Source organism: Melospiza melodia, chromosome 4 (genome assembly GCF_035770615.1).
Source record: "Melospiza melodia melodia isolate bMelMel2 chromosome 4, bMelMel2.pri, whole genome shotgun sequence".
NCBI lineage: Eukaryota > Metazoa > Chordata > Aves > Passeriformes > Passerellidae > Melospiza > Melospiza melodia.
The window spans coordinates 81,585,402-81,607,781 of record NC_086197.1 but is presented as its reverse complement, the minus strand read 5'-3'; the positions used below and the strand labels follow the sequence as shown (position 1 = coordinate 81,607,781).

Below are 22,380 nucleotides of genomic sequence, written 5' to 3'. Positions count from 1 at the left end.
TCACTACTCCTCCTTCATTTCGCCCTCTCTTCCTCACTGCCTTCTTCCGGATTCTCCCTTTCCCTTTCTTTTTTTTTTTTTTTTTTTTCCCTTTGCCATGCATTTCTTTCATTTACTCTCTCAATCTCTCTGGGATTTCCACAAACTGGAAAAGACTAAAGATTCTGCCAACTACCATTAAGTCTCTTCCTCTTATTAATAGGACTCACCACTTTTCTTACTGTCTTTCCCCTCACAAGATATCATTTGCCAGAAGACATCAGAAATCTGGAATGGTCCTTCAATTAATTTTTTAACATATGCTGGTTTTGGAGAGAGAATACAAAGAAATGTAGTATTTTATCCACTGCACCTGTGCAATTTAAAACTTCTGCCTATGTCAGTATTTGGCCTTATGGTAACAACTTAGAAGTCAACATTTATTTCTGAAGTACAAGTAACTAATGGGTACAGAGCATCACCTCCCTGAAGCCAGAACTGCAGACAGGAATGTGTCAGGACACTGCAGTGTGGCAACTGGCAGCAAACACAGAGGCAGGCAGGGTGACCCATGAGGAGGCAGAATGGAGGGCATAAGAGTGAAAAGCTGTACCCATTCATTTAGCACCAGGGACCACCTGAAAAATGGGGGTTGCAAGACCTTGTGGAACTGAAGTGGCAGCTAATGGGAAACTGCTGCCAACAGCCACCATCCTTCTCTCTACCTGTGCTCACATGCTACCTTTGTAGCATGGAGAATGACACATGAAGAAAAATCACACAGGTTAAAGAGCATCATTATTTTTATTATCATCAAACATGACACATGAACCCAAGCTTTACTGACTGCTACACAGGAGGAAAATCAAACTTTCAGTGTGCTTCAGTGTACTACCATGTTTCATACGAACACAGCAATTAGATGAAATAACATCAGGGGCATCCCCATTCAGTACAATTGTCCCTTTTGTGAGATGTTAGAGCTTTGTTTTACACAGCAAATGCTTACCTGATACTCCCACATTTCTCCATGCTGACATTCAGGGACCATGAGGTATGAGATCTTGTTGGAGCCCATAGTTTCTGGGTAGCAGCAGGTCACACAGGGTGAGAACCCCCATTTAGGATTACGATCAGAGACAATCCACCACAAGATAAATGTTCAGATCAGCTGTTTTGACTCATGTGTTCAGGTTTAAATGTCCATGCAGTCTCCCCTAAGTGAAGTCACACACCATTAGGAAGGCTGTGCACAGGCTGGAAGTGCTCCCTTTCTCACCCAAAGCAGCACACCTCAGCTGCTCCCATGACCATGTGCACACTGTACTATGTCTGCACCTTGTACATATGCAGTATTTTGTTCCTGAACCAATGTCAGAAAGGATCTCAGCTTTTATCATCTCAGCTTTGCAGAAGGCAAACAAGCAAAGAAGGTAAAATGACATGCTTGAGTTGATACTGCCAGGTTCAGTTCCAAGGTCTCATGATTTTCAGCTTCCTACTGAACCATCAGGATACAGCAGGTCTCCAGGTGAATGCTTCTCCTCACCTCAAAGTGCTGCCTGGGGCTGACACAGCATGGGAGGGACACCAGGACACCAGGGACCTGCAAAAGGAGCTGCCTCCACACGTGCCTTGGTGCTCAGAGGCTGCAGAGGCTCCCTGCACAACCTCCTCACAGTGGGACACTGCCCTGTCACCTGGGACTTCAAGCCAACCTTTTTACTCTTGAAAGAGTTTCAGAAATGTGAACATACTCATGGTTTACCCAAAATACCTTTGAGCATTACTACCTCTACCTTAGAGATGTAGAACTGAGAGAGACCCCTTCAACACCTCTTTGAAAACTGGTACTCACAGGAACAGCTAGAAAAGATGGCAAATTGCTGCTTCATCAACTCAACTGCTTTTTATACTAATATAGGACTTTTTCTTCACAGTAACACCCATTTTCTCTGTCCTCTCAGCTTCTCTTTCTGTAAGTTATTTTATTTCTAAATTCCTTAGAGCAGGGGTCGTACTACTGCTCTGTGTTCACATGGTACCTTATGCAATGAAACCCTGGTCACTGACAGGTGCATGTAAATGTTGTCAATACACAAATAATAAATGGTAGCAATTCCCTGATTACACAGCATGTCCACATGTCAGTTTAACCTGAGATCTCATTTTTATTATAAATATCCAACACAAATAAAAGCCCAGTTAAAGGATTCATCTGTGCATGCAATGAAATAAATATATTGCATGCAATGAAATAAATACATAGTGTATTTTAAATAGCTTTATTTCCAATAACCAGTTATAAATTTCCCAAATGTTTGTAAAATGTCTGAAGTGTACTAGTACTGCATCAATAGGCACAGTGCTGACATTTAATCCCTCAGTGGAAAGCTTATGAACAATTAGAGAGAGAGGCTTTTCCCCCTCATTCTACTTGGATGTAAATTTATATTCCATTACAATAATTTTTGCTCTTTCAAGAAGCAACTTGCAGTATTTTTCACTTAATCAAACAGCCACTAGGGAGGATTTATTATGCAATTAATCATAGTAAGTAAAATGTTTCTTAAGATGCCTCCAACAGGTACTTATTATATGCAGGTAACAGCAGTACAGTAGCTTAAAAAGACCCCATACATCCTTAAAAGCAGTCTTTTTAGAATGCATTTTTATTTTCTTAAAATATTCTTATTTTCTCTCTTCTACACATTAATAACTGAGTTATTTGAGGAAGAGTAAAAAGTTTACAAGCAAATACCAGACTGTTTTATACCTAAGAACCTGCTTAATTTTAATGATTTCATTAAAGATTGAAAAAGTTAGGAAAATAGTTTGGTGGATGGCATTGCTAAAGCCACAATAAGCATTAGTCAAGCACAGAAGATAGCTCTCTCTCAGAAAACACCACAGCAAAAATGAAGCTTCTAGACTGGAGCTAGTTAGTTTAGTTAGTTTCTCTGCAAATTATTCCTGCTGTTGAACAGAAAACAACAGGCTTTCACACATATTTAACACCTTTTTTAAAAAATCACATTTAAGCACCTGTGACAGAACAAGTGAGATTTTCATTAGGTTCACTTCTAGAGCTGTGTCAGAATGTACAGCCTTGTAATTGCATAGGAATTTTAAAAAAATGAACAAGACATGAAAGCAAAAATTCTTCAATTAAGTTTTATCTTCAGACTGTAAGCACATGCAACTGCAGACCTCCTAGGACTTTCACAGTCATTTATGCAACACAGAAATACTGAAATGACTTCAAATTGAGTTTTGGAAGGAGCAACAGCAAATCTTCTTCTGGCTCTCTGCCGTGCCACTGTACTTCACAGTTTGCTGCTGTTCTGTCACTGAATCTCTCCAGTTCAAGTCATGCATTTATTTCCTGCTTTGGAGTGATCAAAGCTTTCCCATGTAAGACAGAACATTATAATTGCCAATTTCAAAGGGTTTTAGGAAGTTGCTTCATAGATTTAAAATCATTAGCAACAGATTTAGTGCTCATCTAGTGAGATATCTTCTAAGCCTAACACAAGCATTAATTAATTATAGGTTTGACTAAGCCTTCAAGGTTTGACTGTACTGGGAGCAGCATAACGTGCTTCACCTCAGCTGAAAGCCTTGGAGATGCAGGGCTTTAGGGAAACTCAGTGACTCACTGAGGAAATGCATCTGTTGTCTCTATGCCATCTAAAGCACCTGATTTGCTACAAAAAGGAGCACATGCTGTATTTTCTTCCAGGGCACTGCACAGTTGCTCATTCAGCTGCCATACCTGCCTGTGGCAGAAAAACCTCCTGTTATTCCAACAGGGGTGTGCAAACGCTTCTTACACAGACTAATGGTACAGCTACACACTTTTCTGGGAGAGTTACAATGCACTTTTGTGTCTAACTGGTTCACCTTCTGCAACACAAACAAATCAGCACCTGATCCAAGACCGAAAGATGCAGGGACTTCATGGGTGCAGGGTAAGCAGGTGACTATTCAGAGATACCCAGAAGACCTAGATAAGTACCAGACTGAGCACCTGACCAGGGGATAACAGCAACATTCTTCATCAGGTTTCAAAACTACAGGAGACAATAGAAATCCTGCTGGTTTTACACTGGATAGCAGCTAGATAAGAGACAGCATCTGAAATTCTATGTATCACTACTTTTATGACAGACACAACCCAGCATGGGCCAACTGCTGACCCAAGGCTTTGAACCAAGCTACAGAATGTACTTTCCTGCCCACTGCCCATTGCAGAGCAGCCCTTCCAGCAGTACAGGCTGCCAAATGCACATCTGTGGTGTCCATTCCATAGACAGATCCCTACTGCAGCCACAGAGTGACAGTGCTGTGGGGGTGTACAGGGGGAGATGGTAGGGAGCCACAGCAGAAGGAAGAGACCAGGGATTTGCTGCTTGGGATTTGCTGCTCACATACAGCAGCAGCTGCTGCTCTGGAGCAGGGCAGCAGGGCTGCAGTGAAGAAGGGAGGGCAAAGATCTAGTCTAGCACTTGGAAATGATGCACTAAACCCCCTTATCCTACCCATTGGACTGCATAGTTAGGCTTTCTCTTTCAAACTTCTCTACAGTTCCCACCTTCAGCCTGGTACACATCAGCAGTGTACACATCCCCAGCTGCTGTGCCCTGTCATACTGTGGAGCACATTGCCCTCCACAGCTGTGGTTCAAATCCCAGGATGTGGGAAGTGTTTAGGATTGCCATCTCCCGTTTCTTTGGCAAATATTGTATTATTAGATGATGATGCAAAGTGTCCAGTATCAGCATCATATAGCTGGTTTAGGGGTAGTAAGATCAACAGTTGAGAATTCCATGTATCTAGCCAACTAAACAAGATGTGTCAGCATAATTATTCCCAATATGTGTCCCTGAGAGGCATATCCCAGTTAGTTATTCTTTTCACATTTTGCTATCTACACTGATCTTTATTTTGCCACCCAAGCTTGCATATCCCAGTAAAGTGCATGCTGGCTGCTGTGAGTCCCAGTCTATGCACACCTAGCATTTTGAGTTCCACTGCAAGATGATGAAATCTCTTTGATTTAATCATACTCAGAGTAGGTTGAATTTCCTGTTTCTTTCAAGTGAACAGCAGATTTCAGGGCTACATGTGTTTTGAAAAGCTCTTGCACATCCAAGGAATTATTTAACTAATGAAGCAAACCATGAAAACCTGTATTACAGTTTTGTTCAAATGCACTCTTTACAATTGTGATAGAACACGTAGATCGTATTAGAAAAAGCTGATTACCTCATATTACCTTATTCACCAAAAACAGGACTTGATTTTCTGGTTGCTCCGTATACATTTTCCTGTATTTCACTTGACTACACATAACCTGAAACTATTTCTTTTTCATCACTGTCTTATTACCTTCAGCAGATTTAGCTGAACCTGTCTTCTTCCATTCAGCAGGGCAATAAGGATATTTTTAATCTGCTCTAAAGTGCACTTGCAATATGTTTTACCATGCTGAATCTCTTTTTCTACAGCAAACATATAGTTGCAAAAGCTAATCAGGTCATGTAAGATTCACTCATATTCCTAACAATAGGGCATATCTGTTCCTGCTGTCATTTTTCACAGAATCACAGAATCCTTAAGGCTGGAAAAGACCTCTAAGCTGATCAAGTCCAGCCATGAAGTCCATCACTTTATCACATCCCCTAGTGCCACCTCCACATGTTTTTTATCAACACTTCCAGGGACAGTGACTCCACAACTACCCTGGGCAGCCTGTTTCAATGCCTGACCACCCTTTCAGAGAAGACATTTTTTATAATATCTAATCTAAACCCTGTTTTCACGAGGACAGCCACTGCTCAGATAAATCATTAGAAGATTTTGTGTTACAGTCTTGCCACTCACACAAAAAGTTTGGAACGTCCCATACAGACAGAGATGACTACTGCCACATGGAAACATACTTTGTCTGCTCATTCATGCATTAAAAATCCCACTGTGGATAGCAAAAAACAGAAAATACTGAAAAAGACTCAGATTAAAGGATATCTTTGCATAATCTTTAGGAATTTTTCATGGAGGTATTTTTCACTAATGGATTAAAAGAATAATTTCTAGTTTAAGTATTCCTGAATGAATTGTCTTGAATGTAATACTGTCTTGACACTGGTCAAATACATACAGAACTTCTAAACACAGAAATCTTTTCTGTCTCTCATAAAGACATACCAAAAAATAAACCTTTGAAGCTGATTAGGCAACAGTGCAAAAAATAAAACTTAAAGAGAAACAAAATAAGGGATTCACATTTTTAACCAATGTTTGGTTAGTTCTAATACATATTGATTTACGTTTCCTTAATTTTTAATTATACAGAGAAAGCACTAAGCAAAACAGAAATCCCTTTTTCTTCATGCCAAATAAAGGAGGAGGAACAAACAAGGGAAAAGAATTACATCAGGTATGTAAGAATTATGCTTTAAAAGGAGTGCAGAAACCAGTCAAGCAGAACCCTGACAAAGCTGCTGGAGTAATTTTACATGAGTAAACTACCATGTAACTGCCTGTTTCTTTGGCAAAATGTGCATGTAACGAGAAATGGGGCTGACAGAGAGGCCAAACCACTTATACGAGAATATGAGAGGTGGATGTGGAGAGGATTAATGAGCAATGGGCAGATGAGCCTGAGAATACTCTCAGAATTCAGCCAATGCAAAATCTGACACTGAAATAAAACAAACTGAAATCTCCTATGGTTGTATCAGGTGTAGGAGTGAGAACAATGCCAGATCTCCAAGATTTGGCTAATATTTTAATTCTACCTCTAGCCCCTGATGTCACACAACCACATGAGCAATTTCAAAACTTTCCTTTAAAGGAGGTTTCTTACTTTGTACTTCTACAAGTAATCGTATTTAAAATAGCAAATGGTCAACAGCCTCAAAACACAATAATCAAACTCAAAATGTAAATTTTTAAGTCCCATGGTTTTATATTGTATTTATGATATATAGCCTCCTATTTATATTTTTCTTTCTTTTACTGTACGTATTTTGAAATGCTGAGAGGTACTTGAGATGCTAAATGAGCACTCAGTACCTCAGCTTACAAATGTACCAGTCCATCACGAGGAATGACTGGTTTATGTTGTTTTGGTGGGCAGCTGGTTGGCACAGCCAGATGAACTCTGCTTTTTTTTGCACAGTTTGAAACTGTGCTGTGCTGCTCACTGACAGGAACTCCTAGATCATTGACAGGGCTCTCTCCTGCTTCAGGTGCCACGGGCTCTTATAAAAAACCTAGTACTCTACAATTAAAAAGAAAGTAAAAAACACCAGAAAAATAGGTTGGCCTTTTGCTCCCACATTGGAAACATTTTTCAGGATTCCACTATTGTAATCACAGAATCACTAGATTGGAAGACACCTTCAAGCTTATAGAGTCCAACCCATGCCCTAACACCTCAACTAAACCACGGCACTGAGTGCCACATCCACTCTTTTTTAAAACACACCCAGGGATGGTGAGTCCAGACTCCACCACCTCCCTGGGCAGGCCATTCCAGAACTTTATCACTCTTTCTGTAAATAACTTTTTCCTAATATCCAACCTATATTTCCCTTGGCACAGCTTGAGACTGTGTCCTCTCATTCTGTCAGCTGCTGCCTGGAGAAAGAGACCAACCCCACCTGGCTACAGCCACCTTTCAGGGAGTTGCAGACAGTGATGAGGCAACCCCTGAGTCTCCTTTTCCCCAGACTAACACCCCCAGCTCCCTCAGTGTTTCCTGACAGGGTTTGTGTTCCCAGCCCCTCTCCAGCCTTGTCACCTCCTCTGGATGTGCTCCAGCATCTCAAGGTCCTTCCCAAAGGAGGGAAGGGGCCAGAACTGGACACAGCACTCGAGGTGCTGCCTCACCAGTGCTGAGTACAGGGGAAGGATGACCTCCCTGCTCCTGCTGGCCACACCATTCCTGATACTGGCCAGGATGCCCTTGGCCTTCTTGGCCACCTGGGCACACTGCTGGCTCATGTTCACCTGCTGTTAACCAGCACCCCCAGGTCCCTTTCTGTCTGGGCACTGCCCAGACACACCGTCCCCAGCCTATAACATTACAGGGGGTTATTGTGGCCAAAATGCAGGACTTGGCACTTGCACTTATTAAACTTCATCTGCCCATCCATGCAACTGTTCCAGGTCTCTCTGCAGAGCCATTGTACCCTGCAACAGATCAACACACGCTCCCAGCTCAGTGTCATCTGCAAATTTACGATGAAAGACTTAATACCCTCATCCATGTCATCAACAAAAATATTGAACAGAACAGGCCCCAGCACAGACCCCTGAGGGACACCCCTGGTGACTGGCCCCCAGCTGGCTGCAGCACCATTCACCAGCACCCTCTGGCCATCCAGCCAGTTCCTAACCCAGCACAGAGTGTTCCTGTCCAAGCTCTGGGCTGCAGCTTTTCCAGGAGTGTGCTGTGGGAGACAGTGTCAAAGGCCTTGCTGAAGTCCAGACAACATCCACAGCCTTCCCTGCATCCACCGGGTGGGTCACTTGGTCAGAAAAGGAGATCAGGTTGGTCAAACACGACCTACCCCTCCTAAACCCACCATGCTGGCTGCGTCTGATACCCTGGCCATCCTGTAAGTGCTGTGTGATTACACTCAGTATAAACTGTTCCATAACCTTACCCAGTACTGAGACCAGGCTAATTGGCCTATAATTAACAGGATCCTCCTTCCCACACCTTTTGTGAATGGTCGTCACACCGGCCAGCTTCCAGTCACCTTGAACCTCACCAGTGAGCCAGGACTGTTGGTAAATGATGGAGAGTGGCTTTGCAAGCTCATCTGCCAGCTTCCTCATCACCCTGGGATGGATCCCATCTGGGCCCATAAATTTATGAACATCCAAGCATCTCAGCAGTTCTCTGCCTGCCTCCTCTTGGATAACAGGGGGACCATTCTGCTCCCTGGCACCATCCACCAACCCAGGAGGACAGCTGTCCTGAGGACAAGCCATCTTCCCACTAAACACTGATGCAAAGAAGGTGTTAAGCACTTCTGCCTTCTCACCTCCAGTTCCCTCCCATCCAGTAGAAAACAAAGGCTGGTCTTACCCTTCCTTTTACCATTAATATATTTATATAAACATTTTTTATTATCCTTTACAAAAGTTTCCAAATTAAGTTCAAACTGAGCTTGAGCCTCTCTGATTTTTTTTCCTACATGCCCTAGGAGTCACCTTAAATACTTCCTGAGAGACCTGACCCTCCTTCCAAAGACAATACACCCTTTTTTTATTCCTAAGTTCCTTTGAAACCTCACTGCCCATCCAGGCTGGACGTTTGCCTCATCAACTCATCTTTCAGCACACAGGGACAGTCTGCTCCTGTGCCCTCAAGATCTCTATTTTGAAGCATGCCCACCTTTCCTGGACTCCTTTGTTTCTAAGGGCTGCTTCCCAAGGAACTCTGAATAAGTCTCCTAAATAGGCCAAAGTCTGCCCTCCAGAAGTCCAATGTAAAAATCTTATTGATCTTCCTCCTGATTTCACTAAATATTGAGAACTCTGTAATTTCATGATCACTATGCCAAGTGGTCTCCAACCACAACATCTCCCATCAGCCCATCTCTATTTGTTGTCCCTCCCCTGGTGGGTTCACTCACCAGCTGTAACAAAAAGGTGTCCTCCTCACACCCTAAGAACTTCCTGGACTGCCTATTTTTTGCTGCATTAAGTTCCCAGCAGATGTCTGGTAGATTAAAGTCACCAACAAGAATCAAGGACTGGTGATCCTGAAACATTCTTCAGCACTCTCCACCATATGGAATAAGCTATCCACTTCTTCCTGGTTGGGTGGACGATTACAAACTCCCAGCAGCATGCCAGCCTTGTTGGCCTTCCCCTTAATTCTCACCCATAGGCACTCCGTCCAGTTTTAATACCCATGGCATCAAAATCCCCCTAAATAAAGGGCTACCCCTCCAACTCTTCTCCTTTTCCTGTCTGTCCTGAAGAGCTTGTAGCCATCCAGTACAGCACAACAGCTATGTGAGTCATCCCACCATATTTCTGTGATGGTGACCATGGCTTCCAGCTCCTCTTGTTTTTCACCCTGCATGCATTGGTATGCACACACCTCAGCTGGGCTACTGATTTCACCCCTAAACCAGGCTTACCACCCTTGGGCTTGCTTCCAGACAGCCCAGCTGCATCTCCTTTCCCCTTCAAACCTAGTTTAAAGCCCTCTCAATGAGTTCCACCAGTTTATGAGCTAAAATCCTTCTGCCCTTAACAGAGAGATGGAGCCCATCCAGTTCCAGCAGGCCAGGTGCCAAAAAAGTTGCCCCACGATCAAAGAACACAAAAGTCCGCTTATGACACTGATCCTTGAGCCACTTGTTGATAATGTGAGCTGTCCTATTCCTTTCATAGTTTTTCTCTGCCGCCAAAGGGACTGAGCAGAACACTACCTGTGCTCCTGCCCTATCAACCACTTCACCCAGTGCCCTAAAATCCCTTTTAATTGCCCTGATGCTCCTCTTTTCAATCTCATCACTGCCAGCCTGGAGTTTCAGCAGTGGGCAATAATCAGAGGATTGAATCAGCCCAGGGAGTCTCTTGGTAATATCCAATAACCTGACCCCAGGGAAGCAGCAGACCCTCGACATATGGGGCCCCCTGCTCCTTTCAGAAGGGAGTCACCCACTACAACCACCCTTCTTTTCTTTTTGATGTTAGAGATTGAAGCATAATTGGGAGGCTCACTGGGCAGATAATTTTCTTCTCCATCATCTGGCTGACCCTCTGGATTCAGGAGCTCATACCTATTCTGAAGTGGCACCTGGGTTGGTTTTATTACCTCCAGAGTAGGGACCTGTTTCCAATCCCCTCCATCCACAAGGTGTTCTACTGCCTGACAGTGGGAGGCATGGGAGTCCTCCGACTCCTGGTGGACCTCCCTCAAGGATGGAAGGGCTGAACTCCACCCATCTATTTCTCTTTAAATTTCTCTATTACACCTTAGTCTTTCAGCCTCCTCCCTAAACTCAGCCACCAGTGAAAGGAGATCATTCACCTGTTCACACCTCAGGCAGGCTTCTCCTGCAATGCCCCCTGGCACCACAGACAGGCTCAAACACTCCGCCACAGACAAGGGTCTGGACAGATGGATCCTTTTTGGAGGGTTCTGTTTTGTTATGCACATTTTTACAAACTGCAGTTGTTCATCGTGTAAAAACCATAACTAACAAAAAATCCAAAACCAACCAACTAACAAAACACAACAAACAACAAACTAAAAACCCCACTAGCAGGAGGAAACCTGCAGCCCTGCCTGCCCTGCCTGTGTGAACTGCTTTGCCATGTCCTCAGGGATGTGCCACACTCCTGTTGTCCCACTCCCATGATTAGGAACCTTTTCTGAGTTTTCAGTATAAATTTTCACATTGCCAGTATACAGTCATTTGGGTTTGTGTTAGTGCTACCCTAAAACTTGTATAGGTGTTCTAAAACCTTCTCTCATTTTTTTAACACAAACTTCAAGTGTGTTAGAAAAAAACCCAAAACCAACAGAAAGTCAGTTTTTCTGCAACATTGCAAGATAGATGAAATGCAAAGGTAGTGACCAAAACTCAAAGCTTTGAAGAAAGAGGTAGGCACAGATCACACAAGACTCTCCCCAAACTCTGTGCAAGTGGCAGGTGCATGGGTTGTGTGGCCAGTGCACCATTTGGAATGGCACATCACAGACAACCAACTGGAGTGCTCCAAGAAGCTGGAAGCAGGCTCTTGGGCCACTCAGGAAGTCCCAGCCTGACATATTTGTTAGAAATCATACTTAGACATGCCTATCAGAATAAGACTTAACAAAAGGTACTGAAAGAACTAACTGGAATACACTTGAAACTAAATGACTTTTCTAAATGACTAGAAATAGATCAAAAACAGTTGGTCAGTTTGGGGATGGAGCCAGAAGAAAAATTGCCCAGAGCAATGTTAGGTCCCTTTTATAAAGCCAGCTGTTACTCTGATCATTAGCTATTTAGTCTCAGCAAGCAGATGTTTTTCTTTTTGGGAACTTCTGCTAAATTATGGAGTTCAGCATATAAAGCAATTGAAGAATCAAGTCTTTTTTAAAATGCTGATTTTAAAGGCTTATTTTTTCCTCAAAATATTTGCTGTAGCTTTCAAAAAGCTTTCTGTTTCTTCAGTATATGCTGCCCCTGCAGAACATCACAGATTTATCTTTTTTAAGGATTTTTTTTAAGCTTTGAAAAATGGCATTATTTTTGGAAAAGTGTATTCTGAGGCATTATGATACAAACCAGTCTAAATCTCAGTGAATTCAATAAATCCTTCCATTTTCTTTAGGAAAATATTTCACGTGGTTTGGATAGCTTATTAAAAAAAATCTGTTCTAATTAAAGAACTTAGCATGACAAAAATATTTTAAATTAGTCAGGAATTCTTTGTTACATTCTGTTACAGAATTTACAAAACTCTGTCTTTCACTAAGATACATTTGATGTGATTTATTTTTATACAACATTCTTAATTTATGGGATTTTGAAGACCAATTTTTTGTAACATGATTTTAACACAGTTAAAGTGCTTTTAATGTCTCTTATTTGCCCTTTTGATGTTACTATTTAACCTCTTCTTCCCTGCTTTACTTTTATCCTACCTCAGCAAACAGATAAATGAGGCAGTGAAGATGGATAACTTTTCAAATGTTATCTACTTTATATTTCAGCCTTCAGGTAATCCAATATTTGGCAGAAGTTTTTGGCAAGGAGGATGACAATTCCCAGACAAATTACTAACAGATATAGTGCTCCTAAAAACTTCAAATGAAATCTCTCACTGGTCAGGTGAGAAGTCCTAGTAGCTTCATATAGAAATATAAGTTGCTGAATGCTACCTGCACAGTAGGATATTTAATATGTCAATATCACAGAGAAAATTTCAAAGTAACTACATTCTTTACATTTAGTGAAACATAAAGGACAGTAAAAAAACCCAAACATGTCACCTTGTATGTCTAACTGGATGCTGGAAAACTCTAGATAAGGAAATAGTGCTTTTTATATGGCAAGTGGCCAAAGTACATCTAGCCTATTTTTTAGCAGCTGAATCTGAAACTGTGGGGCAATAGTTGTATTCAACAGCCTTGACTTAGAAAAAAATTCAAGTGCAAGACGGCTTTAAGAGAATTACCCATTCCAGGCAATAGCAGCAGGCTCCTGAGCCTTGAAGTTCAGGCTGCTCCGCTGCATTAGGTGCAGTAACAAGCAACTGGCTTGCCCAAGTGGTACCCAGCTGACCAGGACAGCTGATGTAAAATGCTGAATTGCTGAAAAAACATTCAAGCTTTGCTCACCTTTGAGAGGTTAGTCTTTCAAAACTGCAACCTAGAGTTCCCTTCTTTGAATAAGTATCTGGAACTATTAAAGAAACGAGCAAAATCTGATCTTTTTCAGAGCACAACCAGAGAAAAGGCAGGGATAGTGATTTATGCATTGTATCCAGCAAGTAGATAATGAAATACTGAGTAGGAGGAGGCATAAGAACTCAAACTTCCTGTCTTGCTGTAGCATCATACTAATTCAGAGTCCTTACTTCAGAAGCCTGAAGTGGATGCTTAAGGAACAGTGAGAAAAAGGCAAACTTATATGCTGGAAAATTTTCTTGCAAACTTTCCCAGGTTCCATTTCCAGCTCCAAAAACTCCTGAAATAGATGTGGTTTCCAACTGCTTAGCAACCTTCTTTTAAGATTTTGCCCAGAATCCTCTCAATTTTGTTTTTTTTTTTTTTTAGTTTAGAAAAATAAACTTAATTGCTTCGTATTACACAAGAAGTATGAAAAGTCTTCTGATTTGACAAAGCCTAATGTTTGGAGACAGAAGACATGGTACAAATCCCTTTATCTCAGATCAGGCCTGCTCTCTAGACTGTCTGGGTAAAAGGCTTTAGTGACTGGGCTACAACATGAGAAGGTGGCACAGCCACCACCTTGTCCTTTGTCCTGAACACAAGTAGCAGCAACGCAGATCAAGACACCTGATTCTGTCAGCAGATATTTAAGGAAGCCTTACTGACTTAAGGTTCAGGAAAGTCACCTGAAAGGACATTTGCATGCAGATCCAATGAAACTTTGGAGTGAAAGAGGTGCTGAGATGCACACAATAAGGTCAGGTAAGGCACATGCAGGAGAGGAACTGTAGCTGCCTGAAAACTTCCTGGAAGCCATCAAGGTACAAGCTGAGTCAGGGAAAATTTTTATTAAAATTTTGGGTTGAGACACCTGAGTTCCACAGGCATCCTAGTTCCATTGCCAAGCATTCCTGAGCAGATGTAGGATGGCACTTTCACCATCCTTGTGACTTTCACCACAATAATGAGATCTGAAATTAGCTAACTCAAACAATAGCTCCTGGGGTCTTCAAACAGTAATTAAAAATATTGATTTGTAGGGTGAAATATAACCACTTTCAATGGATGAATGAAAACCAAAGCCACATAGGGGCAATAGCAGTTTTTGAGAGACCTGCCTCATCTAGAATAATCTGACACTCTCACACACTGTCTGCTTTCCTTAAAAAGTCTATTATTTCACCTCTATCAGATAGCACCATAATTACCAGGCAGTGATGCAAATAAACCCTCACCTTGTTTCTAAAATTTCCAGTTATTTCCAGTTTAGCCTCACGACTGAATGGACCAACATCAGTAATTTGTATTCAACAAGCAACCTGCACCACACCTTCCTACAAAAGTATTCTGCCGCCAACAGCTCCTCAACAACCTGCAGGAGCCAAGTTTCATTTATAGTCCCAGCCTCTTTGAAATATTTGCTATCTTTCATTTAGTGGATCTTGTTTATTTAATACTGTAAGTCCTTTTCTTCCTGTAGATTCATCTTTCTAATACAGAAGGCTTGACATGTATTCAGAAAGGTAACTTTTGTCTTTATGGGAAAAGAAGCTTATTGAATAGCCAAAGGATGTCTTGTACAGGAAAGCCACATAAATGGTGCAAGAAGCTGTGAGAACTGAGCTGTTAAATGGGAGCTGGGGGCTCCGGAACTGCCACAGACTTCCAGGCCCTACGGGGAATACTGAGAAGCACAGCACATTTGAAGAGGAATTGAAATTGTCAGGGAAAGAACAGAATCTGTTCACCCTTAAATTCCTAATTAGAGATCTCATAGTGGGAAGTGGCCACTTAAATGATGAGCACTGTATATCTAGGGAATAGCCTTCCTTAAGAAATGGGCAAGTGCCTATTTTCATAAATTAACATCCTAATTTACAATACACATTATAATGATAATATTTTAAGATTAACATCTTAGTTTTATACACACTATTTCATTTCTCTCCAGGAATCCAGATAAAAGGGTAAATTCAGAGAAGAAGTGAGGCCAAATCCAGTTGAAAAAAACTCTCCTTATAAATTGTATTGATTCCATGTTGAAAACTACATAACTATTTTAGGTATGTCCTACAGATGACTAGTGTGCTAAGTAAATATTTGGCTAAACTGACATTAATTTTAAAATGCCATTAATTTTGTCACTTTTCATACCTGCCAAAATTTGACCCTAAAATAAATCCATACTGTATATTTAGATTTTGATACATATAAATAAATCTCTATGGTAAAAAAATGCATAACATATATATGGCCACAACATAGGTGGTTAAAGTAGAAAATAAATCAGTTCTAAAATTCTCAGTTTTTGTTTTAGCTCTTATATGTTAGATATGGCAGGATTAAATGTCTCCACAGACATGTATCATCATCCATAGGAACATATAATCTTAAGATAAAATGTGCTAAAGCATTTGAAGTAATACACATTAATATTACTGTGATGTAATTCAGTTTTAAGTGTGCCAAATAACTGGTCTACAAAAATATTTCCAAAATAAGACATCAGTGCAAAAAAGAAGGATCTGATCCCACAGTCCTTTAACAGTCTAAGGGCTTACTTAATCCAAACGTGTGGACATGAGAATGAACACCAAGTGTGATTGGATTTGGGAAGCCAAAGGGATGCTCTGCTTCAGAGTCTCATAATTTTTCATAGTGGCCCTCCAGTAAAGAGTGCAGAGAAGTTGCTTTCATGTTGATAGTGAGGTGCTTGCTGCCCGACAGCTTGGAAATACTGCCCTGATGTCAGTTGTGTAAGAAAAATAAGAATATTTAGGGAATTATTACCATCTTTGTGCGTAAAGTCATGGCACAGGGATGCCAGAAACAAACTAAAAATAAGAGATTTTTTCTAGATAGCGAGAAATTAAACTGAGACACAACCAATTAAGCAATTAATAGATTAATGAGCTGCATTTTGAGAGGTAAAACCCTGGCTGAGGCTGGACAGTGACAGCAGTAAAATGCAGATTAGCTAATTCTAGAGATAGTTTTTACTTTATTTGGGGAAATTACCCATACATTTTGCTAAAGAAAGCATGCAATATTTTTAACTCTTGCCTAAATATTTACACTTCTTTTACCCAAATTTAACCACAATTACAGTCTAATTTGTTAAAATATGTTCCTTTTTCTATGAACATTTTCTTGCCTACACAGATTCATAAATAGTCTACTTATTGAAAAGGCTCCAGATATTATTTCCATAGGAACAATGCAACAAAAGGCACAAAAAGGACACACCTCATTGACTTTCAGGTTATATGGAACACATCATCAAGCCAGGGCAGATTTTCAAAGAGTAGCTTCAGTCTGAGGTACATGCAGGCTGAAGATTACAGATTCATAAATTTCTCATTTAAAATAAAAATGTAAAAAACCAAGTGAATTGTCCATACAGGGTTGTTTTTTTCCCTTTAATCTCAGTAAAAGAAAGAACTTAGTAGGAAATCTCTAACCACACATTGTTTGTGTTCACAAACAATGGCACAGGATTTCTTATGAGCTCTTGTGGCTGAAGAGCATCTCACTCCACAGGTTTCACTGGACTTCACTGAACAGCACTCACTGAGAGAACTCAGCTAATGCCCTGCTCCATAAATAATTACATCAGTACTTGATGTAATCAAGTTCCTTGGCCTCAGTAGCACTGTGAAGGAAGGTGCTGTCCATAACTCAGCAGGGATATTAGAATTAAGCTCCTAAGCATTTCTTCAGTAAGGCAAAGAATGAACTGTCACTGTCTTGTCATTCCCAGAACTTTCTGCCTCCATCTGCTCTAACAGCGAGGCTGACTTGGCTGCCTTGTCTTTTTTGGACGCATATGAGACAGATTTCCCTGATGAATCTCCCGATGTCAATAGCAAATCTCCCAACCAGATTCCCTGGAAAGAACCACTGATAAAGCTCTGTACCAGACCAGCTAAGGACTCAACAACATTTTTTGAAACTACAAGCAAATGAGGCTGGGATCTCCATGTTGCCTAGCCTCACACTAATAAGCAGAGGCTCCACAATGCAAAGGCAGATTGCCATGCTCTCCATCACCAATCCATTCACAGAGCCCTGGGTCTCGCTTCTTCTGCATCAGAAATATTTAATGGTAAGAGCCAGACAGTCCCATCCAGCTCTTCCCTCTCACCAAACCCTTGGAACCATACATTGTGGTATGCAATAATTTATTTTATATTTTATGAAAAAAAATAGCGTATTTGCTACAGAGAGGTAATCCAACAGGAACATATTCAAATGAAATCTGATTAAAGCAATTTAATAGCCTGTTGAGGTTATTCATTCTTGGAAACAATCATAGTGTTGAACACACTGACAAGTCTAGCTCATCAGTCTTCAGAAGGATGCACCACTGCAACCAAATCAATCCATCACATCTAGAAAGGGGGTCCTCTCCAGGTCAGGTTTGAAAACAATAGTACATCTGTCTAGAGAAACAAAAAGTAGCTGCACTTAAATCTTGAGTGTGAGTAGAAAACCTTTTTCCATCCTGTCAGATCTTGTAAATTCATTAATATAACATACATATGTACAACATTATATTACATAAAACCAGCTTATTTCTAATAAGATGCTAAATGAAATTATTTAAAACAAATGAACAAAAAAGGTTACAAAATTATGTTTATGTCTTGCATTGCTTCCAGTGTGATAGGATCACCTGAATAGGGAAGTTCTTTCCAAAATTTAATTGAGTTGTATCACATTATGATGATATTATCATATACTTGATCTGTTCTCAAACATTTTCATATATCTGTAAAAGCACCTGCTAATTTTTTGTGTTTAAACAGACTTGGGAGTACATCTGATTTTAGGAAACAGGTTGTCAATATAAGACATTATTAAAACTTATCAAAAGTTTTATAACGGACCATTCTTTGCCATAGTATAAGAGAATTATTTGAAGTAAGAGAATTGAAGTAAGCACCTTTTTTAGGTGCTATTTTTAGGAATAGGTTAGTTTAAAAGTGACATTAAAATGTTATCAATGCCCTTACGAATATGATATATTTTAACTGAAAATCAGTTACATTCATGACATTTATAGTTAAATCATTCCACAGTATTTTCTGAAGAGGCAAAAATATTCTTCCCATAAAATAAAAAAAGTAATTTTCCCTAACTAGCAGAACTTGGTACTAAATCAGAAGTGAAACCTAACCCCGATCTTTGTTTATAGAGCTGCATGGTTTCAGAAGCAGCTCCACCTATTGGGTGACAAATGTAGGTTAGTGACTACTTTGTCACCGCAGACCTATTCTAAGGCTGGTTTTGTACACAAGGCTCCCAAGCTCCCAAGTTCCTCATACTTAAATATAAGCAGCCAACTGGTATTTTCTAGTAATCTATTTAATTAGAACCTATAAATTCCAAACGACCATCCATCAGGATACAAACCCGACCACAAAAGCTGTTAGTGTTTATTTGATGAAGCACTTCTAACAGCGTTAAGTGACTCACACTAGTTATAATAACCATCTTATCATGTAACAGGGAACGGCATGATTTTTAGGATGCACTCCAGTTGCATAGGTCTGCACGAGCTGAAAATGAATTTGGTTATGTAAGCAGTCCTACTGACATCTATATATGAATCCATATTCTGTATGCGGGGTCCCACGTGAATGACCGACTCGTATTTTGCACGGTTTAGGGCAACCCCTGACGTTACCCGTTCAGGGAGAACGAGTCATTTAAAAGCGAAATTTTGCACCATGCCCTTCTCTTCGAACAGTTCATGCGAGACCTTAAAGTAACATCTCACATCCCACGTCCCCGGAGATGATCGATATCAGCGCTGCTGGCCACGGATTTTCTCTCTCGCCCTGTCACCGGCGCACCCCCGCGGTCCCTCCCCGCGGGTGCCGGACCCCGGCAGGGCTCGGCGGGGCACGCTGGGCAGCCGGGGCAGCGCGGGCTGGCGAGCCCCGCTCGGAGCAGCGCCGGCCACAGCGGTGCCGTGGGTACCGCGCATCCTCGGGGCCCGGCGGCTGAGGTAAAGGAGCAGGAGAAACGCTCCCACCCGTGGGGTTGACAGCGTCTTTTCGCGGTGTGGAACAGGCACGGACTGCGCCTGCATGTCGGTGTAAAAGGGATCAGAGAGACCAAAACCCACCGCAGCCCGGGGAGAAAAGTTGTTCCGAAGCCCGAAGATGAATTCATGTAGAGATCACTCACCCACTCTGATGATACAGATGAGCTGGATGCAGGCAGCCAAGCTCCCGAGAATGAGCATGTCCAAATCGTCCCTCGTCTCCTTCCGACTGCCTGCCTGCCCGTCCGGCTGTCTCAGCCTCCTGCCCGCCCGCCGGCCTCCGCGGGCTGCTGCGCCTCTCCCTCGCGGGGCTCCGGCTCCGCGCCGCGACCGCGCCCGGCGGCCGCCCCCACGCCGCGGGCGGGATCGGCGGCGCTGGGAGCTGGCGGGGCCGCGGCTCCGCTCAGCGCATGGCGGGGCCGCCAGCGGCTGCGGGGGAGCGCGGGCTGTGCGCCGTGCCCGGGCGGCTGCGGGTGCGCGGCTGTCCGCTTGATGTGTCTGTCGCGGCTGTTCGTGTGTCGTGTGGATATGCGTGTGTGTGTGTGCGTGTGTGTGTGTGTGCGCGCCGGGTATGTGTGTGCGCACGGGGGGCGGAGACCGCGCTCCGCTGGGCGGGCGCGCACGTGTGCGCGCGTGTGCGAGTGTGTGGATATGCGAGTGTGTGTGTGTGTATTGTGTGTGTGAGAGTGTGGATATGTGAGTGTGTGTGAGAGTCTGTATGTGTGCGTGTGCGTCTGTGTATGTGAGAGTGTGGATATGTGAGAGTATGTGTATATGTGTTTGTGTGTGTATATGTTTATGTGGGTGCGCACGTGTGAGAGTGTGTGTGTGAGTGCGTATGTGCGCGTGTGATAGTGTGTGTATATGTGTATGTGTGTGTGTGTGTGTGTGCGCGCTCGTGGGTGGGGGTGTGTGTGCGGGGTGTTGTGCGCGGCGAGTGAGTTGGCGCGCACCCGCGGGCGGGAGGCACAGAACCCTCTCCCCCCTCCGAAAAAGCAGGAGGGAGGGAACGGGGGCCTGGGGACGGAGTGGGGTTCACACGGCCGCGGGCAGAGCGTGGCCCCGGGGTCGAGGGCTGGGACGCAGCTCCGGCGCTGGCGGAGGGAGAGCGGCCCCGCGCGGCAGCAGCCCCCCAGACAGCGCCAGCCCGCCCTTGCCGTGGGAAGAAAAGTTTATTTCTTTAACACGATCTTTATAAGAGGCGGAGATAGGGGGTGGCTCTGGGCTTCTTGAGGTCTCCGAGGTCAGCGAGGTGCGCGGCCGGCCGGCGCAGCCCGGCGCACACGGAGAGCAGCTGCCGGGAAGGACACTGATGGAAGGACACTGATGGAAGCGGTGTCCCCGGGCCGTGGGTTCGGGGTTTGGGGCTCGGCGCCCGCTGCGGGCGCGCCCCGCCATGGGCAGCCGTGGGAACGGTCACGGGGCACGGCGGCGCTGGGAGCGGAGCCGCCTCCAAGGAGGTGCTGTTTGCCGGCTGCTCCCTGCCCCGGGAACCGGAGGGTTTGCGTGTTCCCTGGGAACTGGAGTGGCAGCGGGGGAAGGGGCTGGAGCCGCGGAATATCATTATCCGACGGAGAAGTGGGTCAGGGCGCAGGCACTGGCACCGTTTTTGCGGGAAGTCAAAACAAGACCAGGGGAAAAAAAAAAAAAAAAAAAAAAAAAAGGCAAAACCCACCCAAACCAGAAGTGAAACGTGAAGGCAAAGAAACACCAGGTCCCGCGCATCGGGAAGTGCGGGCCGAGCAGCGGGCCGGGGGATGCAGAGCAGCACGCGTGGAGCGGGGCCCCAGCTGAGCCCCCCTGCCCTGCCCGCACCCCGACCCGGCGGGGGGGGCACCCCGCCCTCCGAGCTGCGCCTGCCTTCCCACGGCCTGAGCTCTCGTGGGAAAGATAAGTGGGGGCTGGAAACACCGCTGACAAACACAAGAGATTTTGGGAGCGTTCGATGGTACACACGGTCCTCGGCTCCATCCCAGGCCCGCCGAAGCGCAGCCCAGGAGCCGTGTGAATGGTCCCTGTGTTTGTGATACTGTTTGCATCCGAGTGAAACGGCCTATTCTGCACGGATGTGATGCGACTTTTAATGGTGGGCAACTTAAGTGTAAAAACACTTGGTGCATTATAGGTACCCTGCTCCACCGAGCCTCTCAGTCCTCAGGCACAGGGGCTGCATCTGCCAGCTTGTCCTTCAAAAAAGACAGGAAAAAAAAAAAAAAAAACAAAACCAAACGTCCTGTGTGTCTCTCATTTCAATTTCCACCTGCTCTACCTGGCTTTTTGGGATGTTATGAGCTATCTTGACATTAAACAAAGCAGAAATTTCAGAGTGAACAAAAGTTATGAGAGAAAGTGCCAAGATGCTCAAGCAGTCAATTGTATTTGGAAAGCAGTTTGCAGGTGTGTCTTCTCATGCAAGGTCAGCATCTTCCAGGGTACTACAGTGTAAATACAATAGGGCTTGGTTCATTAGGAGAAAACTTGAATGACAGTTCATGTTAAATGGACTTTCAGCATCATGGGAAGAAACAAGCTTCATGTGCTCCACCAATATAAAACTATTTTAGGACTGTCCTAAGGGAAAATGTTAGAGATTTTAATCCGCTGATTTTAATTTTATTGAATGAACCTAAATGCCAGGAAAAAGCTACAGTGATTTCCAAACCCATGCATAGACAAGCATGCACAAACACACTGATACACATATGGAAGACAAGATACTATATACAAATAGTTAATATATTTGAGATAAACTCCAGCTCCAACACCATTTTGGAACTGGCTTAGTTATTCAGTAGGAGTAAGAATAATACAACATTGCATAGCAGTATGCATAGGTATTATTGTAATATACAATATATTGTAATATACAATATATCATTGTAATGTACCGTATAAAGCCAGAGCTTGCAGTAGTGCCTGAGTC

General features: G+C 43.2%; 1 protein-coding gene across 7 annotated transcripts in view; it reads right to left on the bottom strand.

The window, feature by feature from the left end:
- PTPRZ1 (protein tyrosine phosphatase receptor type Z1) overlaps window positions 1-19,786 on the bottom strand; it is a 132,885-nt gene extending 113,099 nt beyond the window's left edge. For all 7 annotated transcript variants that reach the window (XM_063155350.1, XM_063155352.1, XM_063155351.1 and 4 more), the window contains exon 1: window positions 19,601-19,786. In XM_063155350.1, the coding sequence (XP_063011420.1) occupies window positions 19,601-19,658 (58 nt within the window). In that variant the 5' untranslated portion in view covers window positions 19,659-19,786. The remainder of the gene's footprint in view (window positions 1-19,600) is intronic.
- Window positions 19,787-22,380: the final 2,594 nt, after the last annotated feature.